Source organism: Xiphias gladius, chromosome 15, assembly GCF_016859285.1.
Source record: "Xiphias gladius isolate SHS-SW01 ecotype Sanya breed wild chromosome 15, ASM1685928v1, whole genome shotgun sequence".
Taxonomy (NCBI): Eukaryota; Metazoa; Chordata; class Actinopteri; order Istiophoriformes; family Xiphiidae; genus Xiphias; species Xiphias gladius.
Window position 1 is genome coordinate 18,665,658 of NC_053414.1, and position 27,516 is coordinate 18,693,173.

At 41.2% G+C, this 27,516-nt stretch overlaps 1 protein-coding gene, 1 long non-coding RNA gene and 1 pseudogene across 5 annotated transcripts; 1 reads left to right on the top strand and 2 right to left on the bottom strand.

The window, feature by feature from the left end:
- Nucleotides 1–508: 508 nt before the first annotated feature.
- Nucleotides 509–16,630, bottom strand: sept3 (septin 3). Of its 4 annotated transcripts, none has more exons than XM_040145890.1 (10): nt 16,476–16,630; nt 10,878–11,282; nt 10,610–10,738; nt 5,143–5,224; nt 4,751–4,888; nt 3,927–4,044; nt 2,925–3,020; nt 2,586–2,682; nt 2,398–2,449; nt 509–1,775 (listed from the first exon to the last, which is right to left on the bottom strand). In XM_040145890.1, exons 1-10 carry the CDS (start codon nt 16,501–16,503, stop codon nt 1,646–1,648), a joined length of 1,275 nt encoding a protein of 424 aa, XP_040001824.1. In that variant the 5' UTR covers nt 16,504–16,630; the 3' UTR covers nt 509–1,645. The 4 variants fall into 4 exon arrangements, with proteins under 4 accessions (XP_040001824.1, XP_040001821.1, XP_040001822.1 ...); XM_040145887.1 differs by lacking the exon at nt 16,476–16,630 and adding an exon at nt 16,090–16,418; XM_040145888.1 differs by lacking the exon at nt 16,476–16,630 and adding an exon at nt 16,082–16,418.
- On the top strand, nt 16,536–21,001 carry LOC120800085. The gene is made up of 3 exons (XR_005708935.1): nt 16,536–18,424; nt 18,568–18,654; nt 20,824–21,001. It is a non-coding gene; the product is annotated as an uncharacterized LOC120800085 (long non-coding RNA).
- Nucleotides 21,002–21,167: 166 nt separating this feature from the next.
- On the bottom strand, nt 21,168–27,511 carry LOC120800083 (annotated as a pseudogene).
- Between the last annotated feature and the right edge of the window lie 5 nt (nt 27,512–27,516).

Here is a 27,516-nt window from a genome sequence, read left to right on the forward strand (position 1 = left end):
TGTAAACTTCACCAGATGGGACTGGATTTGATAGATATAAAAAAACGTACCTAAAAATCTCAACCGTCGCAATGTCAGCACGGGATACAAAATTGGTCCAAGTGCCTATTTCTAGTTCTTTTGAGTCACTGCTTTTATGTGGCAGAGTGCTACCACCAAGTGGTGAACCAAAGGAATTTCATGTTAAACTTGCTTTAACACAAAACCATGCAAAATACTGTCCTCGTCTCCGAGTCAGAGCTCCGCTATGGCCAAAAATATGTCGCATGGCAAATGACATCAAACTAAAAATAATAATAATTTTCAGTTATCTGTTCAGACTTGTCGTTATCACACTTGCTGCAAAGGCATACTGATTACACCAGTGGATTGGATTTCTTTTGGGTCAGACAATAATCTTTTCATGAATGGCAAGTGGATACAATGAAGAGAAAAATGCATTAAATCAACCAAGCCGACCAGATTTAAAAAAAAAAAAAAAAAAAAAAAAAGGGCAAAGGCTAGTGGTTTTCAATGACAGATTTACACTATATATGACTTACTCCTTTTGAGTGAACTTGTATGTGAAATTAATTTTTTTTTTATGGCATTATTGGCCATGCTACTCTTTTATTTCTATAAAGATACATCAAATACATTTTAAATCAAACACTGCAGGTTTTTAGATTAACATTAAAATGGGTGCTCATTGTCAATTTAAGTGGCAGAATGGGTCACAAAGTACATCTGACTCCAGAAATAAAAAAAAAAATAAGAACATAGTCATCCAATGCAGGTGAGCACAGCACAAATTTGCTGGAAAACTCTCCTTTCCTCTGCACGGTCCCAAACTTTTCAGGTTGTGTTTTGCTCCATTAATGTAAATTATGGAATGAAAAAATCCAGAGTACGCACAGTCAGGCACCCCATGGACTCTGTAAACATGCACAAACTTAAACAGAGCGATGAAACTTTGACGAGAGAGATTTCATTTGTTTTCTTCATGAGGGTGGGTATAGAAGGAGATAGCAGTGCTCGTAGTGTTTGTTAAGCCCTCCTGACAATAAAGCCACGGGGGTTCTTTCTTTAAATGAACAGCTGCTGATGAGAATTTTTAAAAAGCAATCTGTACAGAGTCAACTGCAGAGCTGGCTCATGCATCACTACTACACAGGAATTATAATTTTTATATTAAGAGCAAATCATTTCATTTGTCCGAATTCAGACATCAGTTGCTACACAACACTAAAACTTAAAAATAAGCCTCTTATACACATAATAACACGTTACTTTCTAAGGTCATACTACCCGGACAATGATAAATGACAAGGCATTGGCAGTAGATAAAATTTTAATTTTATAAGGGCACTAAGTCTCCTGTCCTTTCATCCAGATATTCAAAGGGATGACTCTGAAATGGAACTAGAGGGGTTTGATATGTGTATGTGTCAGGATGACGTGGGGAAGGAAGTGGATTAAACGATGGGTGGAGTTTGGAATCAGAAAAAAATGACAATTAAATGACACCAACTTTTACAGATAGAATGTATTCCAGGCATGCAGCGATGCTGTGGTGACTGATTATAATATTCTGTAGATTAATCTATCAGCTTCATTCGACTGTTTTCACTCTCACTCTGTCTAAACTCCTCCCCTGAATGATTGACTACAGGTTACTTTCTTGGGTGTCGTTGGAGGATATGGGGTGCAGACCTCCATTCTCGTTCAGTCTCTTGGCACGGTAAGTTTCATAGTGAATGTTATGAGTGACCTCCTTCAAATCCTGCAGGTGAGACCTGAGAAAGAGGGATACAGACGGAAACATAGAGGGGGCACATTACTGGTTATGTATTCCTCTACTTGAAACAGGGAGGTATTAGTGTTATTGTGTTTTTGAAATACAGTTTAGTGAGTTTTATGTTTTAGTTTAATACAGTGCTAAAATCCTGCCCTCTGCAAAAGAATAACTGGACCCAGGAAGTAATCTGGAGCAACGGGATTTGAAAGAGTAAAACTGGTAAAATATAACTTCATACAAGCAAATAATTATACATCCGTAATTTCAAAATTATGTGTCAATTACAAATAAATATGTTTAAGTGCTGAAATAATGGGATGATTAAATAATCGAATTAAATAAAATCAACTGGCTTCTATTTTGGTTTTAAAAATGTCACTTTGGCCTCTGAGAAATTGTCAAAATAAATCACAAATCGCCCAGAATAAAAGAAACAAACTGACTTGATTATTTGACATTGAAAATACCCCTGATTTACATAATTATTACAATACTATAATGCAGAGAATGTTTCCCCATATGTAAAATCCCATTGTGTCTAACTGCTCCTTAATTCCAGCTTATTGCATTGCTTTGCGATTTCTACACTCTTCAATATACTATTTAAAACACCATTTTACCTGATCAAGAAATCTCTCAGCTGAGCAAACTCACAATGGTTGGGATTTTCCACTGCAACAAAAAAAAAAGAAAAAAAGTATCAGATGGCATATCATTTATTTCAAGTCCTTTACATAAGACTATCAATAACACCTCTGTGGCATAGGGACTTTAAATGTTACTTATAAAGGAACGCCATATCACCCACCTTCTACGATTCCCCATGCTGTCTTCCTTCCCAGAACTCGTTTGCCATTCGCTTGATATTCTTTGTCGCTGCCCACCACAGCAAAGGGCATTGCCTCCTATGGACAGACATTTCAACACGCTTCAGTGTACTGAAGAGGGCCGCGCAACGTTTATGAGAAGGAACAAATACGCAACAGTTCCCAGTGCCCTGACATTCTAGTCAGAGGAAGCAGTGCATGAGGGTGAGAGAGAGCTGGTCAAGCTGTGTGGACAGAAGAGCTGGGAGAGAGTCATTCTCTTGAAGAGGAGGAAAAATCATGGGACAAATGCGTGTTAAAGAAAGAACAGAACCACTAACTCTGATTTTGTCATTGTCGCTCTTGTCCTCCATGTCCTCATCAAACTCTTTCTGTGGGTAAAACTCGATCCCGCTCATCTCCAGCTCCTTTCTTACCTACAGCACAACACAAAGCCAGGAAACAAACAAACAAACAAATAAACAAACAAAAAACTCTTCATGTGACAAATCTTCATCTGGGCCCTGTCCTTAAATCACAGGTATGCTCGACACACTGAAAAGGTTCTGGGATTTATAGCCGAAACTGGATTTTTTAGGCAGACTACCGATACCTGAGAGTTAAATAACCCAACAAACTGATATCTGATATTTTTTTGTTTTTGTTTTTTAAACCTGCATTAATTGATTGTGTTTGGCCACTTAGGGGCAGTGGAAACAAGCTGTAAACACAACACTGACATTATCCCCTTGTTAAGTTGATATGATGAACTTCTTTGCAAACAGTGGCTTATTTACACAGCCAGCACATATAGGGCAACATTAGCATTCTTTTGGATCCATGTTTCAGACCATCTGACAAATAATGTTCGCTCTTGTTTGATATCTGTTTTAGTCTTGACCGGTTCTTTTTTTTTGCTGAACGAATGCTGGATGTAGAAACAATGTTGAAGAAAGCAGTGAGGCTGAACCAAAACTGTTAACTTATGGGATGCAAAACCAAAACAATTAGTTAAAAGATGCTAAAACGCTCTGTAAAGTTCAGGGGAACTCTGGAGATAGGTGATAATTCTCTGCAGCTACTCATTTCACATTACATGTAGTCATTTGATTCACTGTAGATATAAAAATGTTGATTCAAATATTGATTACAGCAGCTTTTAAGATTAAGATATGTACTGAGTTGAAAGTTGAAAAACCTGACAGTGCTCTCTGGTGGACAAACAGTGTAATGGAGACACTTAACAATAACAACAATAACAATAACACTTAACAATTTATCTGCAATAAGCCGATTTATCATCCCCCTTGGTGGGATGATCTGGGCTCTTGGGTGAAACTCACCCGCTGTTTGAATTCTTGTCTCTCCTCAATGGTCATCGTGTCTGCTTTGGCAATGACAGGAATAATGTTGACCGAGTGGCTCAAGCGCTTCATGAACTCGATGTCTAGCTGCCGAAGACTGAGAGCGAAAGAACAGAGAAGACAAAGAAGGAAAGTTAGCTGGTAGGTAGATTTAGGGGCCGGCATTCTCCCAGAAAGCTTGTATGCAGGGTAACAAATAGAAGAGGTAGGCAGAGGGATTTTATTTGTCATGTTTCATACGTCTCATTACCTTTCTCCGGTCTTCGAGCAATTACAAAAGATTTATAGTGTGAATGCTTTTGAAAAGTGGGCTTATCACTGGAAAAAGGTTGTGTCCCAGTTCTAGTTTGCCTGCACACAAAACATCCTGTCGGTCTCAATTACCCCTGGCTAAGAGGGATGAGATACACTGGCTGTAATAGACAAAAGACTGCATCCGTTTATCCATTTCAGGGCGATTTCACAGTTGTCAGCTGGAGCTAATTGTGAGGTGTTCAGAGAAGAGACAGAGGTGTGTGTTGTCTGCAATATTAAGTAACACAATTGATAAGGGCTTTATTAATGTGAAATGAAATGTTTTTGGATAAAGGACACGAACACTCTGTGTGTGTGTGTGTGTGTGTGTGTGTGTGTGTGTGTGTGTGTGTGTGTGTGTGTGTGTGTGTGTGTGTGTGTGTATGAATGCTGTTCTCTCTAAGCTGGGGTGCCTTTGCCAACAGATTACTGAAAACACATCCCTTTTAAGATCAGATACTCTGACTGATTATTCTACTAATCTCTAGTTCTGATAACATTTAACTCACGAGTGCCCAGTTGGGGAGATGAAATAGAGACAGCAGTGCACCCTGGTGTCAGGGATGCGCTTCTTTCTGGTGATGTTGACCTCCTCCTTGAGGAACTTCTCATACTGCTCATTGATGTACTTGGAAATGGGCTCCCAGCTGTAGATACGAGAGAAGATGTCAGCTTTAGAGAAAAAGATCACTTGAGACAGAAAAGAGAGGGAGAAGTAGAATAGCAGTTTTCTCAAGAAGGACCATTTTCAGTGTAGTTTTGGGGAACTAAATGCATTGATGCAGTCCTGAACTAAATATACAGTTTTGTAAGGTGACAAGAGAAAAGTACGTCTTGGTAAAATAAGGCAGTAATGATGACAATTATGAGGATTTAATGATCCAGGAGTTGGAAAACCCACCAGTTGTCGTTGTTGATTTGGTCTCCAAAGCCTGGAGTGTCAACAACTGTCAGCTTCATCTTCACACCACCCTCCTCAATGACTGTAAAAAAGATATGCAACTGATTTGTATTTTATGCATTTTCGATATCTGAATATTCAACATATTGAACAAATGTTTAGGTTTGGAATAATCAGAGAAGTGGCGTTCAAGATATAAACACAGCAAATATAATATAAACGATCTGGCCAGGATTTTTTTGATGCCGCACTTCTGCTGTGTGTCTCTGGCAGCATCTCTAACTGGCAAGGGCACAAGTATGTCAGGTCACTGTCAACTGCAGGCAATGTGTTCAGGATCATGTTGAACTGCGGAAACCAAACACTGAGCCCAGTCCAAGGGTTTGACACATCACCACTGTTGCCCTGGTGCTGATAAATCGGCAAGGTCGTATGTTAATGCCAGTTCAGTCACTTCACAAGTCCCAGATGCCATGATGAGCACAGTGTGTGCTACATACTGAAGAGTCACCAACTGATTTCATCAATGCCGTGCATAGCTGCTTCCCAAAGTGTCTGATTTAATATTAACACGGGGGATGGGACGTCGCAGTCAGAAATTTTAAAATGTGATACACACTGGCTTTAAATTGGAGTACTTTGCTATGAACTCTAGCTAATTTATGACTGTTTTCAAACAGATACCATGGATGACCTATGCTGCTCAGTTCTGTTCTATTCCAGCACAAAGCTTGTGATGAATGAAACAACTTTGATTTCTCGCCCCACAAAACTGTCAACAAACCACAGATTGAGCTACGATTTCCTCTTTGTGTCAGTTGTCAGCAGGGGTCATTGGTTGTAACCATGGAAACAGAGCTCTTAGTTCTGAGATTGTCTGGTGCTATGGTAGCAAACTTTTTAGGCTTCAAATTTCGTAAAAATTCACCATTATGCAATTGTCTAACTAGGCTAGACAAACAAAGAGAGCCTAAATCTATAGACCAGTCTTGTTTGTCATTTCCTGTTTCCTGTGCTTGCTATTTTCTTTTAAATTTCTTACCTCATGCGTCCATTGGTTCTTTTACTTCTTGCCTTTGTGATTTTTTCCTGCCACTTTTTTGTGTCACCTGCTGCCCATTAGTTAATTAGGCCTTGTTCAGCCTGCCAGACCGAACCTGTTTTTTGGCATATCAAGAGTGACGTTACGTAGTTATTGACGCCTACGTCATTACCACAAAACCCATGCAGATAGACTGGTGATGTCTGGACACACAAATCCGATCGGATCACTTGCAAAAAAACAGTGAAGACAGTTTGTCCTAAAAATTTTTGAGAAACATGGCTATAGTTCCCAAAAGGTATTTGAGAAACAAATCTGATTTGCCTGCAGTCTGAACAAGCCTCAGTTCTTGTGTGTATATATATCCTCGTCTTCCCCACTTTCAGTTGCCAGATCATTATGTTTTGTTGCAGCGTGCTTCATTCCTTGGTTCATTGGCTCTGATTGCTTTCCCAGTGTTTTGACCTGTTGCCAGTTATTTGGAAACTTGGATTCCCGCCTGTGTTTCCTGGATTTGTTTGCCTATTTGGACTTGATTCTCTGGTTTTGGCCCTTACCTGCCTCATCACCCCATAAACCGTTGTTTCTCTTTGTTTAAAAAAATCCCTGAGCTACATTAACATTAACTGGTGTCTCCATTTGGGTCTTTTCCCCTGTGTTCCTAGCATCAGCTATGACAAGTCTCTAATTCCTTTGTGAAACTTGTCCCTGATATTAGCAGAAAGGAGATAAGAGACTTGCAAAGACAGACTGGCTGGATTAGTTAAATCTGCAGTCTGAGAAAGTAGAAGAAAATCTGCAAGATGATAGAGGTTGCGTGAGACAGAAGAGACATTTCAAAAGCTCAGTGAAAATGAAAAGAAGTTTTGAGACACCTACAGTATATGTGTGAAGAAATACTGTTTGCGCTGGAGACCAGTAAATCTGAACAAGCCTCGTTTTAGAGAAAAACTCCTTCTTTCCATTATGAAAATCCCCACATTACTCCCGGGAGCATTTCATTTGCGTCAAGTAAAAGCTGTCAATGATCCAGTGCAAATCCGTTGGTCCAAAAACAATCTGTACTGACCGATGACTAAATACCATTTTTGTCATAAAGTAGTCAGAGTTTTAGTCATAAAGGGGTTGCAGAAATAAGGTCATACTATTTATTACAGAATGTCAACGTTCATTATTTAACTCAACAGTGTAGGATACTCTTGAGCAGAACACGAGAGATAAATGTTTGTGAGGTATTATGCATTCCAGGATACCCCAAAAGATGCCCCCCCTTTAGACTCTCCCATAGTTGTAAATTAGATGAGAGTCCATTTGGCCACTCTCAAACCTTACATTCAAAGAAAGCCATGGTTGAAGGCACACAGGCACCGCTAGCAACAGGGGGCAGCCCCCTGCTGTGCCCCTTGGTTGACCTTTACAACCTTCTCTCAGCCTCCACAGAGAAGAATGGATTATCCTTTAAAATAGGCTTTTCAAGAAAAGAGAACCCGACTTCACTTTTGGACCAACAGACCCGAGGATGGTACTACCACACTAGAGTGTGGGTCTGTCACGTAACCACAGCTACTCAACAACACTTCCCACGGACATGTCAAAGACCCCTCTTTCTTATTGTCTCTCCAGTCTGCTCCAAAAATGCTATAATATCGCTACTTTACTACCTTTGTTATAGTTTGAATATGTACATTTGTATTCTTACTTTTATTAGAAATTGACTATCATTTATAGGTAAACTCTGCAAGTTGTATGTCTGTTAAAGTAATGTATTAGTTTTTCCATTACCATTAGAGATAAACATGTGATGTAGTAGTAATGTACTTATTTAGTTACAACATACTGTTATTTAGGAACTTGTCTTGAAAGTAAGACAATTAGGCATGTTACATCTGGCCTCTACTGGACAGTGTCCCCCGGGGGGACGTCGTTTCTATATTAATGTACTCATTCCCTGTAGTGTCAATGTATGGGCAGTTAGTGTTTTGTTTTGTTAGTTTGTGTTGTTCTTTGTTAGTAGTGTGCAGTAATAAATGTCCTACATATAAAGTCATTTGTTTTCTGTAACTTACTTCCAGTCACTTTACATATCCAATTCTTTGTTGCTTCTTCTACCTAAGTTAAAGTTAATTCCTTCACATTTAATTTGTGCATTATAGACACTCTTCTTTGATCACCAAGAGAAACAGTTTATTAGTTACATTACGCTGACTCTGGGATTATATCGCTAGTTGAATAATTAAAGTGTAATAATTGTAATTAATGCCATATTTCCCCAAATTTAGCTAATTTTCCCTACAACAACATGCTAAATGCAGCTACATCACAGCTGATGCAGAAATGTTACTGCAAGAAATCATTAATTATCATTATTAAAGATAAATATGACACATGACCACTGACATGATATATTTAGGCACATGAGGCATTATATATTAGCTGATAAAAATTAAAAATCTTGACATCTCTTGGCAAACCTGCAGCCTCCTTGATGAAGTTTACAATCAGCTTTGGTTATTATCTGTAGCAGGTGTCACGGCAACAGCCAGGCCTTAAAGGACATGTTCCCAATTTTCAATTCTGTCTCAAAACAGTAGTCAGGTGCCCATTTGGTTGTGCTTGCTGTAATCATTCCTCCTGTTCTTACGGGGCATTAAGAGATTCCCTAATGTGATATCAGTTTAAGTGAAGTTTTCACTCTGTGTGAAAAATGTTTCCAAAGTTCATATGAGGCTTCATCAGTCAGAGTTAGTAAAATTAGGTGGACTTTACCTTAACTTCCCCTAATATTTTATATTATTACAACTGAGTTTTACTATATTGTCATTCATTATCTGTTTATACAGCAGCCTCTACTTATGGGCACCCACAGGAGTTTATTGTTTGTTTATATGTTATGTGTTTTTATATGCTGCTTATAAAAGCTAAATCGGGGGACTTAAAGCTACAGTATGTACATTTTTTCTGATTTTTTTTTTTTGTTGAAATATGCTCCAGACCACATCTTAATGCGGAGAGGTGCTGTCAAAGGCTTCTGTGACCCGGGCTCACTGAACAGCCTGGCAGCAGTGTAGAGATAATCCCCTCTAAAGTTTTTGAGCGAGCCTCGCCTCTCTAACCAATCAGAGAAGGCCAAAGTCAAGGCTTGGAGCTCACGGGTGTAAACCAATACATGAACACGCTTCTGGTTCTACTACTCCTCAGGCCCCGAGGCTTCAAGCTAGTATTAGCTGCTGGAAGACGTCCCTATGGCTGACTCGAAGACGAGCAAGCTCCTTTATTTCTGCATTAGTTGACACACAGACATGAGGTAAAGGCCTGGACAGACTGACTATTAACCTGATCATTGTTTTAAGCCAAACTTGAAAAACTGTGAACCTATCCTTTAATATCCTGCATCATTTTTCCTGTTGTCAACATGTCAGTTACTAGTTCTCCCTGTCACTTGAGAACCTGATATTCCCCCCCTTGTGTTGCAGTAGTCTCTAGTGTCTCCCACCACCTAGCACCACCCGACCCCCACATCCACCTGCACAACTGTTACCCAGCTCCTGATCAGCCCCCAGCACATGTATACACATACGTGCCCCTTAGCCTCAGTTCCCTGTCGGATTGTCTATTCTGCATTCTGCCTTAGGGGGGCAGCTATCTTGTTACCTGTTGCTGCCAGCATGTTATGACCTCTTACTGACTGATTTTTTAACATTCTGCCTCTCTGCCTTTTTTATTTGGTTGCCTGTCTGGACAGATCATCTTTTCGCAAATTCTGTTTTGTACCATGGACACAGTGAACTTTGCCTGGAAATAAAGAATGTTTGAACTTACAGTGGAACATTGACACCATGTAACAAAAGAAGTCCCAGACCCAGATCATCACCTTAAATCTGGTTAGCTGATCAGACATTTGCCAGTGATCTGTATACTCAATTCAAACCTAATACATTTATTATTTTTTGGATATTTTGCAAACAGACAGGGTTTGTAACATAGCCTTGTTTCTCAATAAATATAATTATTTCAGAACAAGGCAGTCAGTAGGAGAATGGATTCTCAGTAAAAGTCTTCAGAAAACCCATCTGAGGACACCATAAGGTATGATTAGTAAGACAACACATGAAAACACCCGACCAATAAATAACAAAAATTGGCTTTGACAGTAGGTAAACAGTCTCAGTAAAAAATGATCAGTGCATCTCATACAAAGTACCTGCAGGAGATGCAGGAGTTGGCAATGTGCATTTGTAACTCAGCTGAAAATAAATGGCAAGCTTTCTTGGCAGTTACACGGGTGCACTGATATACTGTAAGTAGGCTATGTGGGACTTTTAAGAACATGGTCAAAGATCGTTAATTTTCTCTGTCAAATTAAATGCTTCTATAAATGTCTGGCTCTAAGGACAGAACAGAACCTCTCTCTCTCTCTATACTCACCATGAGACACTGATTTGATCTCCAAAGTTTTGGGGATCTTCTCATCGCGAGCCCATCCTGCACTCCTCCTGCTCACCTGGGACTTGAATAAGGTGTTCACAAGAGTCGACTTTCCTAAACCGCTGTTACCTGTGACGAGAGGGAGGGGAAACAACTGTGAGTGAAAATGATAGAGACAAAAAGTGTCCAGGTGTGAAGAAAGAACTTAAACTAATTTTTCTTTTCACCAAGAAAAAAAAACCAAGAGACAAATCCCACTGTAGCTTACCGACTACCATGATGTTGAAGTCAAAGCCAGTCTTCATGGTTTTCTTCCTCATCTGCTCAATGATGGTGTCAATACCAATGTACCCCAGCAGAGTAGATCCCCCGCTGGAGCTGTGGGAGCCGGCGTGACCATGTCCTCCACTGTGTGCTGCAGCGTGACCCCCGCCGTGCCCTGCAATGTGTCCTACACCGTGACCAACAACATGACTGGTTCCGTGGCCCGGGCCGTGACTCCCGATTGGGACTGGAATGCTACTCGGAGGAAGAGCAGAGATGCCGCCACCTCCTCCGATGCCCGGCCCCTGGGGCGGGTAGGGGCTGGAAGGGGAAGGGGCCCCCACATTTGCAGGCTTGGCAGGGACAGCTGGTTTGGGTCTCACTTCTGGAGGAACTACGTCTGACATGTCTACAGAGGAGGATAATAAGACATTTTTTCATCAACATATAATACTGCTACATGGTTAAGAGGTAGTAGGCCAGTAGAGCGACTGAGGCCTCTCCTCCCTTTACTTGTTCTACCCTGAGGAATTGGGTTGTTGCAGTAGGCTTAAAAAGCTGGTTCACCCAAATAAAACAGATATTTTCTCATGTGTTTCGCTTGTTTCTAAAAACAGATGTTTCTGTTCCGATGTACTGTATTTAATGTGGATCTGACCTTAATAATCTAATTGGGTATCAGCCAGATCCAAATTAAATACAGTACATCAGTACATCAAGTAAAGTCAAATCATCAAATAAGGTCATTATAAAATTCAGGATTTCAGCTGTCACTTTAATTTACTGATGGTGAGCCACAACATAATGGTGCATAATAGGGATAGTTTTTAGACGATATCTTTATATGTCAGGTATCAGGTTGCTAATCAGAAGTCGGACAGGCCAGGACGACATATCAGCTGAAATTAGCTCATATATTGGTATCGTCATTTAAGAAACACAGTCACCATCACATTGTTTTTCTGACAGAGAGCACTTGCAAGTTTAGTTTTGCCTAGAACATATCTTGGTGACAATTTTATAACTTTTTATAACTGCAACATCGTCTGACAAAATCACCATACACAAAAGTTTTAGACAACGGCTTTGCTATGATTTGGCTATATTTGCGTGTAAAATGAACAATCAGAGAAAGACTTAGAAACTCATTCACGTTTATGTAGCTGCTGTGCAGTAAATTGAATGAGACGCATAGAGAGATGTGTCCGCAGAGGGAAAGCCTGACCTCGCACTTGCGGGGCAATACTGGCAACTCCCTTCTACAGAAAGTAGCTATGGTTTGTCCAAAAAGTTGCTAGAGTTGCTAGACTTTAGTGTAGAAAATTCACTAAAGGGATGTGAAAAATCAGTAAATCTAGCAACAAAGGCTCTAAATTGGCAACAGTGCCTGTAACCTTCCCCTTGATGATGCAATAGAAACTGAACGCGCCAATTCACTTTAAAGGGGCAACGACCAATGATGTAACTTCAGCACTTGATCACACGGCATTTGGCTGACCAATAGTGTAACTTTATCACTCAGTCAGTCAGTCAGTCAGGAACATTCGCATTTGTAGGGCTGGCCCCGCTGTTGCGGTCCAGCCAAAAAAGTCAGATTGGTAGATCCCTAAATGTAACTTTTTAATATTCTGAGTACTAGAGCTTCGACGATTAGTCTATCAACAGAAGATTTACTAGCCGCTATTCTGATAATCAGTTAATCATTTTGAAGAAACTTGGGCAAAAAATCCAACACTATCCGTGTGGCTTTGACACCACTACAGGTAAGCAAGAAAGCCTGTTTTTATGAGCCAGCCTTTCAAGTGAAGCAAACAGTACAATCATGTGGTAACAGTAACAGATACAAGGTTGAGCCAAGATGTTGATAACCTCAGCCATCCGGGGTGTACACACGGAACAGCCTGCTGCCATGCTTTAACTCAGTGAAGCCACAGTCATAGATACAGATCATACAGGTCACTGAGGCAGTGGCTGTCACTTTGATTCACAACACTCAGTAGTCATGCAGCTCTGCTCCCCTCTCTGCCTGCCCTCTCGCTCCACACTGCCCTCACACCAGGGACGGGGCCAGAGGGGTGGCCAGCGGTGGCAATGGCCCCACTCCCGAAACCTGATTGTCTACCCTGGTGCCCCCCTACCAGAGTCAGTAGTTGGCTTGTTAGTATTATGGATGGAGAAGGGATGCCGGGTTAAGACCCAGGACCCCTGGACTAGAGCCCCTGTGTGAACTGACTTAACAATTTTTGTTGGAAAGTGGCCACAGAAAGATGCGAAACAACTAGAGCCTGACCGATATATCGGTCAGCTGATTTTATCATAGATATGTCAGTAGTGGAGTATATATTGCCCGATATGCGCCTATATTACAAATATTTACAAAACCTAATGCAGAAAAAGATGCTTGGGATAATTTGGAAATGGTGAAAATAAATAAACAGATTAATCTCACACAAAGAGAAAAGATGCTTTATACCAAATTTTGCAGTAGCTAATTTCCTTTTGTAGTCCCTGAGCAGGTGAACGGAAACAATAAAATACAGAGCAAAACCTATAATCTCCACTACAAATGGACCAACAACCCACCAACCTATATATATATATCGGGCAGTATTCTTCATATATATATTTATATGAAGAATATTGGCGAATATATCAATATTGGAGATTTTTTAGACAATTTTGTGTAAAAATGATCTGTACATGTCCATTAGAAATTTTGAGTTATAAATCACAATCGCTATTAGCTGATATTATTTCATATTAGAATATCTAGAGTTACTAATTTGGCATTCATTTATTACACTGAATAAGCAATGTAACTATTAATAATGTACAGTTTATTACTGCCAAGAACCATGGCTTTAAATTTGAGGGTTAACACTAGAGCTGCAATGGTTAGTCAATTAGCAACTGTTTTGATAATCAAATAATCGGAAACGTAATTTTTCTAGCCAAAATGTCAAAAATTTGATGTCTCCGATGTGAGAAATTGTTGTGTTTTTCAGTCTCACCAGATATTCAACTGAAAATTTTGGGATTGGACTGTTGGTTGGACAAAACAAGACATTTCATTATGAAACCTTGTGACCTAGGACATTATGATAGGCATTTCCCAACATGTTCTGTTTTATAGACCAAATGATTGATCGATGAATTGAGAAAGTAATCGGCAGGTTAATCTCTCATGAGAACAACCGTTAGTTGCAGCCCTAATTAACACATTTATGCTCCAATGATGCACCTGTCCACTAAATCTGTGCACCAGTCTGGCCCCCCTTATTCAAAAGTTTCTGAACCCGCCCCTGCTTCACACGTACAGTGTATCCACAGATTTGCAGCTTTATTTCAGCAGTCATTTTGAGCTACATACTGCGGTCACATCCCACCTGAGGACCGAAACATACACGAACCGCTGGTGCTCTGGCGACATGCAAGCCGCGACCCGTTTCCCTGCTGATAGACGCTCGTGGGAGTCAAACGCAGCTTCCATCTGTTTTAATACAAAAAACGAGGTTGGCTCCATCACAGCCCGCCGACCCCATTGTCTCCCTCTCTCTCTCTAGCCATGCTGGATAACAGCAGCTAGCGGCAGCCCCCCCCCCCCTCCGTTAGCTGCTAGCCACGGTGGGCTCGGCAGCGCGGACGTAGCGTCACACTTACCGAGTCCGTTTCAACCGACCCGCAGATCTGCTCCTTGTGGTCTGACTGATCTAATCTCGCTCCGGGTCCAGCAACAAACGGTGTGTATCCAGCACAGAGATAGCGAGAGGAGGAGCGGTCATGTGATGAGTCTGGGTACCTCTCCTCTCCTTCCCTCCGGCCGTGAGCGCCCCCTCCTTCTCCGTTACCGTGGCGACAAGAGGAGAGGGAGTGGGGAGATGCAGCGCGCACGCGCAGTATAACATGTCCCTCAAAGGGACATTTTTTGGTACAGTGTCTCCTGCCAGTGATACAGACTACTTACAGGGAATATTCTGGATTTTAACATTATTAGGAAAAAGAAGTCCAGTTCGATCTGGATACAGTGTTCGCTATTCAAAGTTCTCCCGTATGGGTGGAAGCCGTACTGAGATATTTTACCGAAGCAGTGATGGAAGAAGTATCCTGATCCTTGACTTTTTTTTTAATCTTAAGTCAAAGTATCAATACAACACTATAAAAATACTCCATTGCAAATAAAAGTCCCTGCCTTCAAAATCCTACTAGTCAGGATTATCAGCTAAATTGACTTAACGTATCAAAAGAGAAAGAACTCCTTCGCACAAGCCTGGCCCCTCTGAGTTATATGATATTTATGTTATTTTTTACATCGTTTTTTTACACCACCTCTGGTGTAATATTTGAAAATGTATGGTATTTTAGAAGCTTATCTTGTTCTTTTTTCTCAATGTAAAAATCTGAATCTGAAAAGTAACTAGTAACTACAGCTGTCAGACAAATGTAGTCGAGTAAAAGTACAATATTTGTAAAGTAGCATACCATAAGTAAAATTGTAAAGTAGCATAACATGAAAATACTCAAGTAAAGGAAATGTAACTTAGAATTCTACTTAAGAACAGTGCTTGAGTAAATGCACTTAAATACATTTGAGCAGTGGTGAAATGTAATATAATTTAAAATCACCACAACAATGGTTCCCAACCCGGGGTTCAGGACCCGCCTAGAGGATCAACTTAAGGGGTCACAAGGTTATGAACAAAGAATATATATCATATTTCTGCTACACAACATTTGTTTTTTCTGTCTTTTTCTAAATCTTCTTCTTTTAAAAAAAAAAAATATTATTGTGGAAAACCGCTAAGCTCACATATGAACAGATCCATCTCCATGACAGGTGAGCAAACTGAAGAAAACTGTGTGACACAGTTGAAAGCTCCAGACAAAAATGGGCATACAGTGTGCAACCTGTGGCAAAGGGATCACTAGTAAATACTGATTCACTTAAAAGGTTCACAAGCCATAAAGTCTGGGAACCCCTGCATCATGATATCCTAAAGGACCTTATAATACGTCTGTGGGTCTCAGTAGAGAGATGTAGACACCTTACATATACTTACTGTTGTTTTTTTTTTTTTTATCTCTGTCTTGTGATATTACTACAGGATTTAATGGGGTAGCCTAACTTTAAAAAGCAATAATTTACACAGTATTTGCAAGTGTTGCTGTGATATTGTATGAGAGAACTATTCCTGAAAGTGAATCACTCACTCACTCACTTTATCTCTGAGTTGCTCTTCTTTCGCCCCTCGTTTGCTTGCCTTTCTGCATGCTTTTCGCTGTGTTTGCTTGCTCCTGTGGAAAGTTGTTTTGGCATGTCCTCTTCTGCTAGTCACTTTGATAGAGTCTGCTAACCAACGCTGTCACGTTGCTCTTCAGCGCGTCTGTTACTCCGCTGATAAGCAGCGGCGTCTTAAATCCCTCTGCTATCCTCTTTGAGCACCCCCTCATCTGCATTCCTGCCCCTTAGATAGAAAATTATTTAACTCCTACTCTAAACAGATTAAAAAAGAAAACAAGAGATGAAAGAGTCCCTGTCACGTGTGCTCTGATGAATTTGTTGACTTTGCAGAGTCAAAGTCTTCCAAATGGTTTGGATACTCACCCACATACACTGAACCTGGGTAATACATGGTGACGTAATAGGGGTCCTCTGGTTCCTCCAGGATAAATGCTCTGTTTGCCAGAGGGTAATCCACTTGGTTTGGTGGAAGGGAAGCTGTTGTTGATGCCGTTGTCTCTTCTGGTCTCTGGTACGCTCTGTGCTGTGGCTGGGATGGCAGGTCAAAGACCCCCCTTGAACTGATGCCAGAGTCGTTTGTGTTGAATGGACAGCGAGCCAGAGACGGAGGCCGGCTTACAACGCTTTTCTCTGAGGGATATTCTGGTAGCTTTGTGGGCCCACGGTGGTGGTCAGTTGGTGCAAAAATATCAGTTTGATTCAGCCCTGTGTCTCTGAGTTTCACAACTTTGTGGTTTTTATTTAGTGCGGGAGATTGCGGATGATCTAACGGATGTTTCTGTGATGGTATGTCAGGTTTGGAAGAGCGTCCCGTTTGTGATGTGGTGCGCTCTGTAGAGGCCCTTCGGGAGGCCTCCTGTGTCTGAGGCGCCACCAGACATGTTTTAAACTGATTCAATCTGTTTGAATGTTGAGAAGCTTCTGTTTTCTGGCCGATGTCTCTTGACTGGCAGCTGTAATCCTTTGAAAAACAGGCAGACTGACATACTGTGCTCTGTACATCCATCTGGGCAGTTTGGCTCCGAGCTTTAGACCAGAAACTGTGTTTCTGAGGGGACTTGATGTGTCGGGACATTCCAGTTTGTTGAGAGAGTGCAGGCAAAGAGTTTCCTGTATATGTCTGTGCATCGTTTTCTTCCTTAGGTCTCCTGAGTTTAGAGCCTAAGAGAAATGTTGTATCAACTTTTGTTTCATCGCGCAAGTCAAATCTTCTTCTCCCTGTCTCGATATTGGGTGAAACAGTTGACTGACTTAAGAGAGGCTCCGTGGAAAATGACATGTGAGGAGTTATAGGTGAAGCTGTACTTCTTTCAGAACACATTTGTTCATATGATTTCTTAGTGGAGGCTAAATCTGCAGTTTGGGTGTAATATCTGTTCTGAGGGTAGTCTGTACATTTCCTCTGAGTAGCCAGTCCATCCAACCCTGACTGAGATTCTCTGTGAACAACACTAGCAGACTCTATCCCCTCAGACTCTGAAAGAAATGTTTGTGTACCTGTCACTCCGCTTGGCAGACATTTCTGTAGCTGTTTGATGTTTGATTTTGGTTTAGGGATTGCAGAAAAGTCTAAATTCCTCGGCGGAAGCTTTGGTTTATCTTTTGGAAAATTTTCTTTTTTACTTAAACCAACTTTGCCGTGCAATAAGCAGGAATTCTGAGACGTGGCTGCTTCTTTCTGGGACTCAGAGTGAGTCTGATGTCGAGACTCTCTGCTTGTCCTGGGACAAGATCTTCTCGAGTCAGGGTGAGTAAAGTCCAGTAAAGCTTCTTGGTCGAGAATGCCATGCTTTGCCTCATTTGAGAAAACTTTAGCGTTCGAGATGGTAATAGATCTAGCATGTCTTTCTCTAGCAACAGGAGAAGGCTGCTTTCCTCTCTGGCCATCCAAACTCATCCCTCGGCACAGGGACGTGGGAGATGGACTCAGTCTGGTTGTTGGGACAGTCAGAGTTGGCGATACACTTGGCTTCGGCTGAGGCTGGTGCAGTAATGGAGAAAGATCACTCGACTGTGAGGCAGGGAGACGGAGAGAATCACTTGGCTTTGGCTTCAGAGTGGAGGGGGTGTGAGAGGAATTTGGCTTTGGAGCAGGAAAAATTGAGATGCTGCGCTTTGCAGAGAGAGTTGGAGAGCTGTATGTTTTGGGTTTGGTCCTTGGGAGGGTTGAAGCTCTTTCTCCATGGATTCTCTGCGAATGCTGACACGATTTACTCCAAGATGGCTGACTGGATGTCTTGGCGGAACAAATTGGAACAAAAGATCTGGAGCCAAAGGAGGGAAGAACATTTTTTAACTGCAAAATGAATTTGGTACAATATTTACAATATTAAATAGCACACAAAACTGAGCTCAATTTACCTGTCAGTGGCTTTCTGTTTTGTGTTGTGTTTTTCATAGATGAGTCCCTTCTCATCAAATGATGGGATTTGAATTGCCTTCTTTTTGACAACAGGAGAAGAGAGCGAGAGAGGCGGTGACAGAGAGAATGATGGATGTTCGCTCGTCTGTCGGGAGGAGGCAGATACTTGATGCATCAAAGGTGCCAGATGGTCAAAAATGCTCATTCTGCTTTAGATATGCTGTGAAGAAGAAGATGAAAATAAGGACTAATTAAATTGATGCTAGGGGAAAATAAAGGACAATCAGGGTCTTAGATATACAGTATACCAAACTGTTGTCTCTATAACAAGTGTCACAGTCTGACTTTTCCTCCACAGTGGTGGATGACACATTCAGATCCTTTACTTAAGTAAAAATGGCAATAACACACTAAATATACTCCATTACAAGTAATAAAAAAAACCTGTATTCAAAATCTCACTTGAGAGAAGGTACATAATTATCTGCAAAATGTGCCTAAAGTATTAAAAGTACTCATTATGCAGAAAAATGGCCTCTGTGACCATTTTATTTTTATATTATATTTAATTTTTATATTTAATTATTATATATAATAATATTAGATTGTTAATACTGATGAGTTAATGAATAAGTATCATTTTACTGTTGCAGCTGGTCACGGTGAAGTTCATTTAAATCTACATCATGTACTGCCGGGTAGTCTAATTTGTAAAAGTGCATCATATTTTAAAAGTTTTTTTTATGTAAAATGTTCATCTGCAAAATAACTATAGCGGAGAAATAAATTCAGTGGAGTATAAAGTAGTATAAGTATCTCAAAACTGTACTGAAGTACAGCATTTGAGTAAATGTATAGTTTTTTTCGAACAATGGAAACTGAAACAATATGACTGGTATGCACTACAACCATAACTTTCACTCCATTCCACCGAATAACAAACATCGACAAAGAAAAATACAAGTTCTTAAAATGACAAATGAGGAAAAAGACCCAAACCTGCTGCTTGATGCTCTGTCCCTGTTGTTGACACGCTGAGCGAGTGAATAAGTCAAAGAGTGCGAGACGGGGAACAGAGCAGTAGGAAGTAGTGGGCACAGACGAGCCATTCTCTCCATTCCTCGACACTGAGGCTTCACTGTTTCGCTCCCACTCTGGTCCCTTCATTTTGTACGGTTCATCGCACACTGTCTGGGAAGTCTGAATGTGTTCTGCCTGATTGCAGTGCAGATCAGAGGTGGAAAAAGTATTCAGACCATTTACTTACAGTACAACAAATGTAGAAATGAAGAAATAGTCCATTACAAGCTAAGAGTCCTGCATTCAAAAGTATGTGAATGCAGGACTTTTTTGTATTGTATTTTATAAGCTTCTCATGTAAAAAAAAAGTACCTCCAGCTGTCAGATAAATGTAGTAGCAGTAAAAAGTACAATATTTCCCTCTGGAATGCAGAGAAGTAGAAGTAAAAAGCAGTGTAAAATGGAAGTACCTTGAAATTGAACTTAAGCACTTGGTGAAACCTCCACCCATGGTGCAGATAGACTCCACAAATCTTAAACTTCACTTTTCTCAGGTATTATTAACTTCATTAAAACATACATAGTAAACCCAAAGAACTGAGGGTTAAACAGTTTTATTTTTGTATGAACAAAGGAAGCATATGATCATCAACAGAGGGTTGTTACACACCCACAGATTCCTCACCATGCTGTCAAGTACAAACGATGAAAACAAAAAACACACACTTAGAGCATTACCAAACACTGGTGTTCTGTAATCTTGGTCCATCTAAGGGGGATAATCTTGGCACCTTGAATAAATCAGTCGCATTTATTCAGTACATATTATTTTAATAAAGTCACTACTACACCATTTTGGCACAGTGGCACTAACAATCCACATGCTTCTCAGCAGCTGCCATGCCGACATCACCAGCGAGATGATTAAAAACCCTCCCCGCTGGCAACAAATTCATTGCACTTATGTCGTTCACTTCACTAATTAAATGCACAATAAAAGTAAACTCCATGACATATGTAAAGTGATTGTCGAATTACAAAACGTATGTAAAAGTTGGCACAGGTATAAGATGGCATGAGATTTACATCGGGTTTCAAACACATTTGTAAAGGGCAACAGGTCCTCCAATCACCTCACAATCTCTTACTGCGTGTAGTCTTCTCCTCCTTGTGCATTTGGATTCATTTTTAAAAATCTTTAAATCCCCGCTGCTTCAGTTTTCCCTGATGTCTACAGCAAAAATCTACAGAGATCAGAGAAAAGTTGGAATGATACGACAGGGCTCGCACTATCTTTCCTCTCATCCGTTCTCTCTCTCCATCTTTAAGGTGTTGGCTCCCCATCCCTCCGGTGTCCTGGCAGCACCGCTGTCCAGATGGCCTGCTGCCTCGCCCTCTCGATCATATCAGGGCATTGCTATCATCATCTCTGCAGTTTACACTGGCCACCAGCGGGTGATGCCGGACTGTCTTGTTGCTCCACTTGTGGGCATCCTGCAGCCCGGGCTCTAGGAAGTACAAGCAGGCTCCGAAACCTGCCAGCACCAAAACCGACACCAGCAGGTAGAGGGGGACGAACCAGTCCAAGAACAGCCACGACATAACTGCTGTGAGAGCAAAGCAATGGGGAAGGGTGGAGGGGGGGAAAAGGACAGAAAAATGGATGGATGAGGACACGGGGAGGAAAAAGACTTGAAGGAGGAAGGGAAAGAAAGGGGGGCGAGGGGAGAGATTTTGGAGAAGGGTGGATGAACAGAGTTGCACTTATTTAAAAGTAATCCCTGCAAACACTCCCTCTCTGCTGGGTGAGGTATCGTGCATGACAAACTGCAGCATCTCAGTGTCCCATTATTTACAGTCATCCCTGAGAAAGCCTTCCTGCCCCCCCCCCCTTACGAACACAAATGTAGGACAAAGCACACGAGTGAAGACACCGCACAACACACAGTGTCTGTCAGCACTTCTACCAGACTGAGATCCATGATTTTCAACTTGCAAAACAAACACAGATGTTGCCGTCTAAAAACGGCGCACGGTAGTAAAGAAACGCGTCGTGCTTACCTGCAGACGCCTGCTGAATCAGTCGGTCTCTGTGCGTTTGATGGTATGTGATGCACGGCAGCTGCGAGTCAAAACAGCCGTTCGATTATTTCCAGCGCTGCAGCTCCCGCTGTTGCATGTGAGACGGCAAAAAAAATCACAGGTGCTCTCTGAGAGGCACGAGAGACAGAAGCTGCATGCGGCTTCATCCTCCAGCTCCTGGCTCTGACGTTCAAAGGAGGGGTGGGGGTTGCCATGACAACACCCCTGCTGAGGGCTGAGAGGATGGAGGGAGTGGGAGGGAAAACTTATATAACTATAATCATTTTTTGGGTGGAGGGAGAGGTGGGAGTGGGGGGGGGGCAAGCCCTTCAGATGTCTCTGGATGCTTGCCGTCTTCCTGCCCGCTGCGTAAAATCAATTCCACTCCATTTAACACCAAGGCCATCACACAGTTTATGTGACATTGAAAGAGAGAGGGGGCCATTTTTGTGTGAGTGGCTCCTCTCGTGTCTGCTCTTACTGACAACAGCTGCAATGTTTTATGGATTCACTCCCATTAGTTTTTTTTGGGGGGGGGTTGGAGGTCTTGCTGCTTCCAAGACAAAAACTGAATACAGAGACGATGGCCTACATAATGAAAAGTTGTTGTCCTTTTTAATGACTGCTATTTTTATCTAATACTGCACAGGCAGCGGATTCGTGAAAAGCCGCCGAGCTTAACAGATTAGCTTCAAATAAAGAGCTGCGATGTCTCAAAACAGAAATGATGACATGTGACGTCCTGGCTGTGTAAGTTACATAAAGAAATCCCTTTTTCTTTGAGAACAGTGCAGGACTTGATCCAGTTTAGAGCTTTTACAATTGGCCTGTCCTAAAAACTGAAGCTAATTCTCATCAGATCTGGGTTTCTCTGTTGTTTGGTTTGATTTAGATTATGACAACACTGTAAAATATGTATAAAATGGACATATTATCGGACTTTGTCAGGAACGGCACAATAGAGTCTTGTCTTTTTGTTTCTATTATCTTATATTACTGATATTGGTTTTTATTAATTTTATTACAGTATATCAGCTTATTCATTTTTATTAGATTTGATATTTGATTTTATAATTTGTTGATTTTGATTTGCTGCCTAGAATGAAGCACTTTGTCACTTGGACAGATTAACATGATTATTTTTATTATTATTAAAATCCTGGACTTATTCCCACTTTTGCCCCTGGTTTTTCCACAGTCCACCAACCCTTATCGAGATGGAGGCAGGCACTCAAAGTCTGACTAAAACTAGAAAAAAAAAGTATCATATAAACAAAAAGTTCATTATTTTTCTCAGGAAGCAGAAAAAGCAAATGATTGTGAAACGACGACTACTAAACATAATTAAACAATGCAACAAAAAAAACCTGTGCTTTTGTAGCTTGCATCTGTTTGTAGAAACACTGTGAATTTCTGGTGTAAAATTAAATGAGCAGCTTTTTCACTTCAGTGAGAATGTGCTCAGTGGAGGTTTACGCATTAAGCGATGATTATTCCAACTCACTGCAGGAACTTTGTAGCGGTGTTCAAATAGTAACGTGTCTGGAGGGGGGGAAATTGCAGAATATTATGGTAAACGGTGCTCTGAGACGAGGCGAGAACAGTGTCCTGAGACTTAAAGTGTGACATTTCACAACAAAAGTGTGTTGCTGTGAGTGTGCATGTGTTTGCGTGCGCGTGAGTGCGTGCGTGTGTGTGCGTACTGGTTATCGCTTGCTTGTCTGTCCACTTCGCCGGCAGCTGCTGTGACGACACTCTGGTCTGCAGGAAGTCAGAGTCACGGGGAGGGACGACCTCAGGATCGTTCAGATGGACGTGATGATCGCCCGGCACTGTCGCCGCCGTGTGCTGAGCGAGAGAGAAAGAGGAGTGAACGTGGGCATCAACACACAAAAGTTGACTCATTTTATTCTCATATCTCAAGTTTCTCTGTTATGTTCTGCTATTCAGTGTTTTGTTTTTTTTCATTAACAACAAAATAATCTTTGGCAAAAGTTACATTAGTAAAACCTTTTCCCTCGTGGTTTGCCTTTATTACTCTGCTGCTTCATTTCTGGTACCACATTAATTCTGTAATTATTGTACATTTTGCACACCGTGTTTTTTACTTTGTATATATTACAGCGACTTCTTACTATCACCGCCCCGTCTGTTCAGCGTTCATCCTGCACATTTGTTTATTTTTATATATATCTATATAGCACTTTTCATGGATAGATGCCAAACTCTATTTCTTGTTTTAGCCTCAGTACACTGGTGCAGGATGAGTCAGGTTTGTCACATATGTCGACACAATGGATGCAGTGGTGCAGTGCGAATGGTGACCTCATGCCACGTGGATGAGTTCCGTCTGTATGCTTAACCCTCAGCTGGTACTCTACACCATGCTTAAATGATCATGATAAACTTTCCCCCACCATATAGTCAAACTCACATTTCTAGTCATGGCAGCCTTGAAGAAGTGCAGGGATACGTTTCTGATGGTTTGATCCTGAAAATGTTGCACCATAGCCTTTGTCTGTTCTAGAAAAAGAGATTTTTAGTATGGCGTCCTTTGATATTAAAAGGCACATTAAATTATTAGTTATAAGTTATAACTTTACAATGCAAATATCCATTTCAGCAAAGCGATCAGTGTCTTACAGAATAACGAGGACAGAGGCTCGAATCCTCGACTGCATCTCCAGACTCTGCTCCAAACTGATCCGCGCTCTATGTTTTTCTGGAATCATAAAACGAAACACACATGTATCGGTACAAGCTGAGTGCTAAAAGTCTTTTGGAGAAAACAGTGATGTGGTGGAGGGTTCGGGAGGTTAAAAGGGACTTACAAAATGAACTTGCAGGTCTCTGGAGAACACAAATCCTGCTGAAGAGAAACAGGTTCAGCAGATGAGAGGAAGCAAAGTGAGAGGAGAAGGGGAGATAAAGGCGTACCTCCTTCAACTCGAACTAGACCTCGCTCTAACAGGATGTGCACAGACTGTTCAGACAGAGTCGGGTTTGCAGACGACAGCCTGAAAGAAATAAAACAGCTGAGCACACAGACAAAGCTACTGGAAGTCTAACGGTCCTTTTCAAATGACCGACAACTGAAACAGCTTGATACCTCTCAACTGCCTTCTCATAAGTGTAAACTCTTTTCTTTTCTTCTGTGTTTTTTTCAAACTGAAGCAGCTCGTCCATCCCCCGCCTCATCACCTTGGATATTTCTTTCTGCATGAGAAGAGAAAGAAAAGACGAGGTGAGAACATCAAAACCAGTCATTTTTATCCATCATTTTCATGGGCACTGTTCAAATTAGACCATCTCTCCTTTAAAGGCTTGTCATGTCCCCTTAGTGATAATAAAAACTTTTAAAGTACCGAATCCGTTGGTAAGGATCGGTAAGCGTCAGGCAGTACGAGAGCATCCACCGTCTCAGGATACAGTGCACTGGAAAACGCAATATCGACCATATACTGTGACACCATGAAAGAAAATACAGCAAGAATATTTTATATACCATCATCAAATATCATCTTCAAAATGCAAAAAAAACAACATAAACAAAAGCAGCAAATCTGCACATTTCAGAAGCTGGAGCCTGACAATGTTTGCCACTTTTGCTTTATACTGTAAATGACTTGGATGATTAATCAATTTTCAAAAACAACTGCTGATTTATTTTCTGTTGAACAATCGTTTTAATCACTGATTGTTCCAGCACTGTTTGACTCATCAGTCTACAAACAACACAGTATAATTAAATAATTAAACCCCGGTGGCAAATTTAATCAGCTGAACCTGATCAGGTCCCTTAACAAGGTTTTATGGTAGCAGATGTGAAAAGCACAGCGCAGTTTAAGTATGAGTGATGTTTTATTTATATTTGGCTTGGTCTGCAGAGTGTGTGACTCACCCATACTGTGGCCTATGAGCGAGAATTCAGTCCACTGCAGACCTTTGGGAGTTATTTGAAAAAAAAAAAGGCCGCATCCAATTAAATCCAGTTGTCCTTAGTGCTGTGCTGTGCTTTACAATAGCACTGGTTAAACTGCCACAGAGATGCACCACAGCCCTGGAGAAATCCAAACTATCGCTGCAGTGACATGTGAGTGAAACTAACGGCTAAAAATATCCTGCAACGTCTTGCACTCACGCACCATCAACGATTCTGCGTCCATCTGCTACACAGGCAGGAAAGCGAGTAGAAAAACTCCAGGAGGACGATGCGCTGACCGGCCGCGTCCTGCCAGGTCCACCGCTTCCACGTACCTGCACTCTGAGAGGGAGGACAGAGAGAGAGCATAAGAGAAACACACTGGAGAGGGGGTGACCCCAACAGCCTTCAGTCCTGTCCTTCACCTCCTGTCATTATTAATTAGAGTTAGAATTGCCCATTGCCCAAACTTTTGTATACTGAAAGTTTCATTACTGTCCTCTGGCCTGTCATACTTTACCTTTGGGCAGCAGGGGAATGAGGGTGTTGAATGTACCACAGTTGTCTGCCCAGCCGTGCAGGCACAGCACAGGGGGACCATTGTCAGGACCCCAGACTTTACCGCTGATCTCTCCCCATGGGACTGGAACAGAGAGCTCTGAAACTGGACACACAATAAATTTACAACAGGATTTCATAAGGCGCGGACGACATCCTTGACTCCTGAAAGTGGTAAAGTTTTGGGTTATTAAGAAATAGTGCCAGCTTGTTTCACTGTAGATGACATTTCAGTGTCTGATGATCCTCACTTTATGTCCATGCAACAAATGGAACATGCAGAAACCTCTGATCTTTGAAACTTAAAGGCAGCACATAGTGACCAATGATTTTATTGGATGGTCAGTCCAATAAATCCCTCAGTAAGGCCTGTCAGGCAGCCTTCAACCAGGACAACACATCTGGCAGAGAATGAATTTTTCCACAAGGCTTACTGGCAAGAACACGCGCTTTTCAGGTCGAAGTTTAAGACAGTTAAAAGTGAAGAACAATACTTCCATACTCTAGATTTACCTTGGGTTTTCAGTCTTCATGGCCTGATTAAGGAAACATTACTAAATACATTCACAGCAGCTATACTACCATGTCTGCTTGGTCCCCAGTATGTCCGAAAGATGGACACTTGCTATTTGTATCGTTCCCAGTTTTGCTTTTTCCATGTACAAGATATTTTTGCCGTGGTGAAGCTTTGGGTAAACATCTGGAAAGCGTTTCTAGAAGTAAGAGTTTATTTATTTTCAAATATTAACCAACATAAAGACAATGTGCCTTTGCTGTCAGGGCTCTTTTGCTTTAGAAAGACCTCACTGTGAAGGTTATTTATGAAACAAAAACTAACTCTTTTATAAAAGTCCTTTTAACTGATTCTTTTATCATTTCACTGTACGAGCATTGCTTCCTTCATCCGATGAAGCTTTCATGTCGACTCTTTGTGTTGTGATTCTTTTATTTTTCTATTTTCAGTTGTTTCTTTTACCTGATTGTCTTATTGCCTTTTGTTTTGTAAAGCACTGTAACATTGTTCTGAAAATGTAATTATTTATTATTATTATTATTATTATTATTCTAATTATTAGGTCATCCTTATTCATTCTCCCACTGTCATAGCGGAAACGCATGGTCACTGTAGTGCACAGCGGTAAAGCACAGCCAATCCCGTCGTGTTTCTGTGCTGAGCAGGCCCCATTTCCACCCTCCACATCACTTCCTCTTCTGACCTGACTCCAACAGATTTTTGCAGAGCTTCCGAGCTGTTGCCGTAAATTATGACAACATACGATTCTCATTCTGCCGTTCAGTCGAGTGGCGTGAACCACGGCCAGTTTTGCCTCGCAGTGCCTCTGTCACTCAAAGCATCGACAGAGCACATGAATTCACCAAAAAGCTTTTGTCCACCACAAGACATGAAGAAAATAGTTCATAGCCAGGTTGACTGTTGTAATACATTTAAAGCACAGACG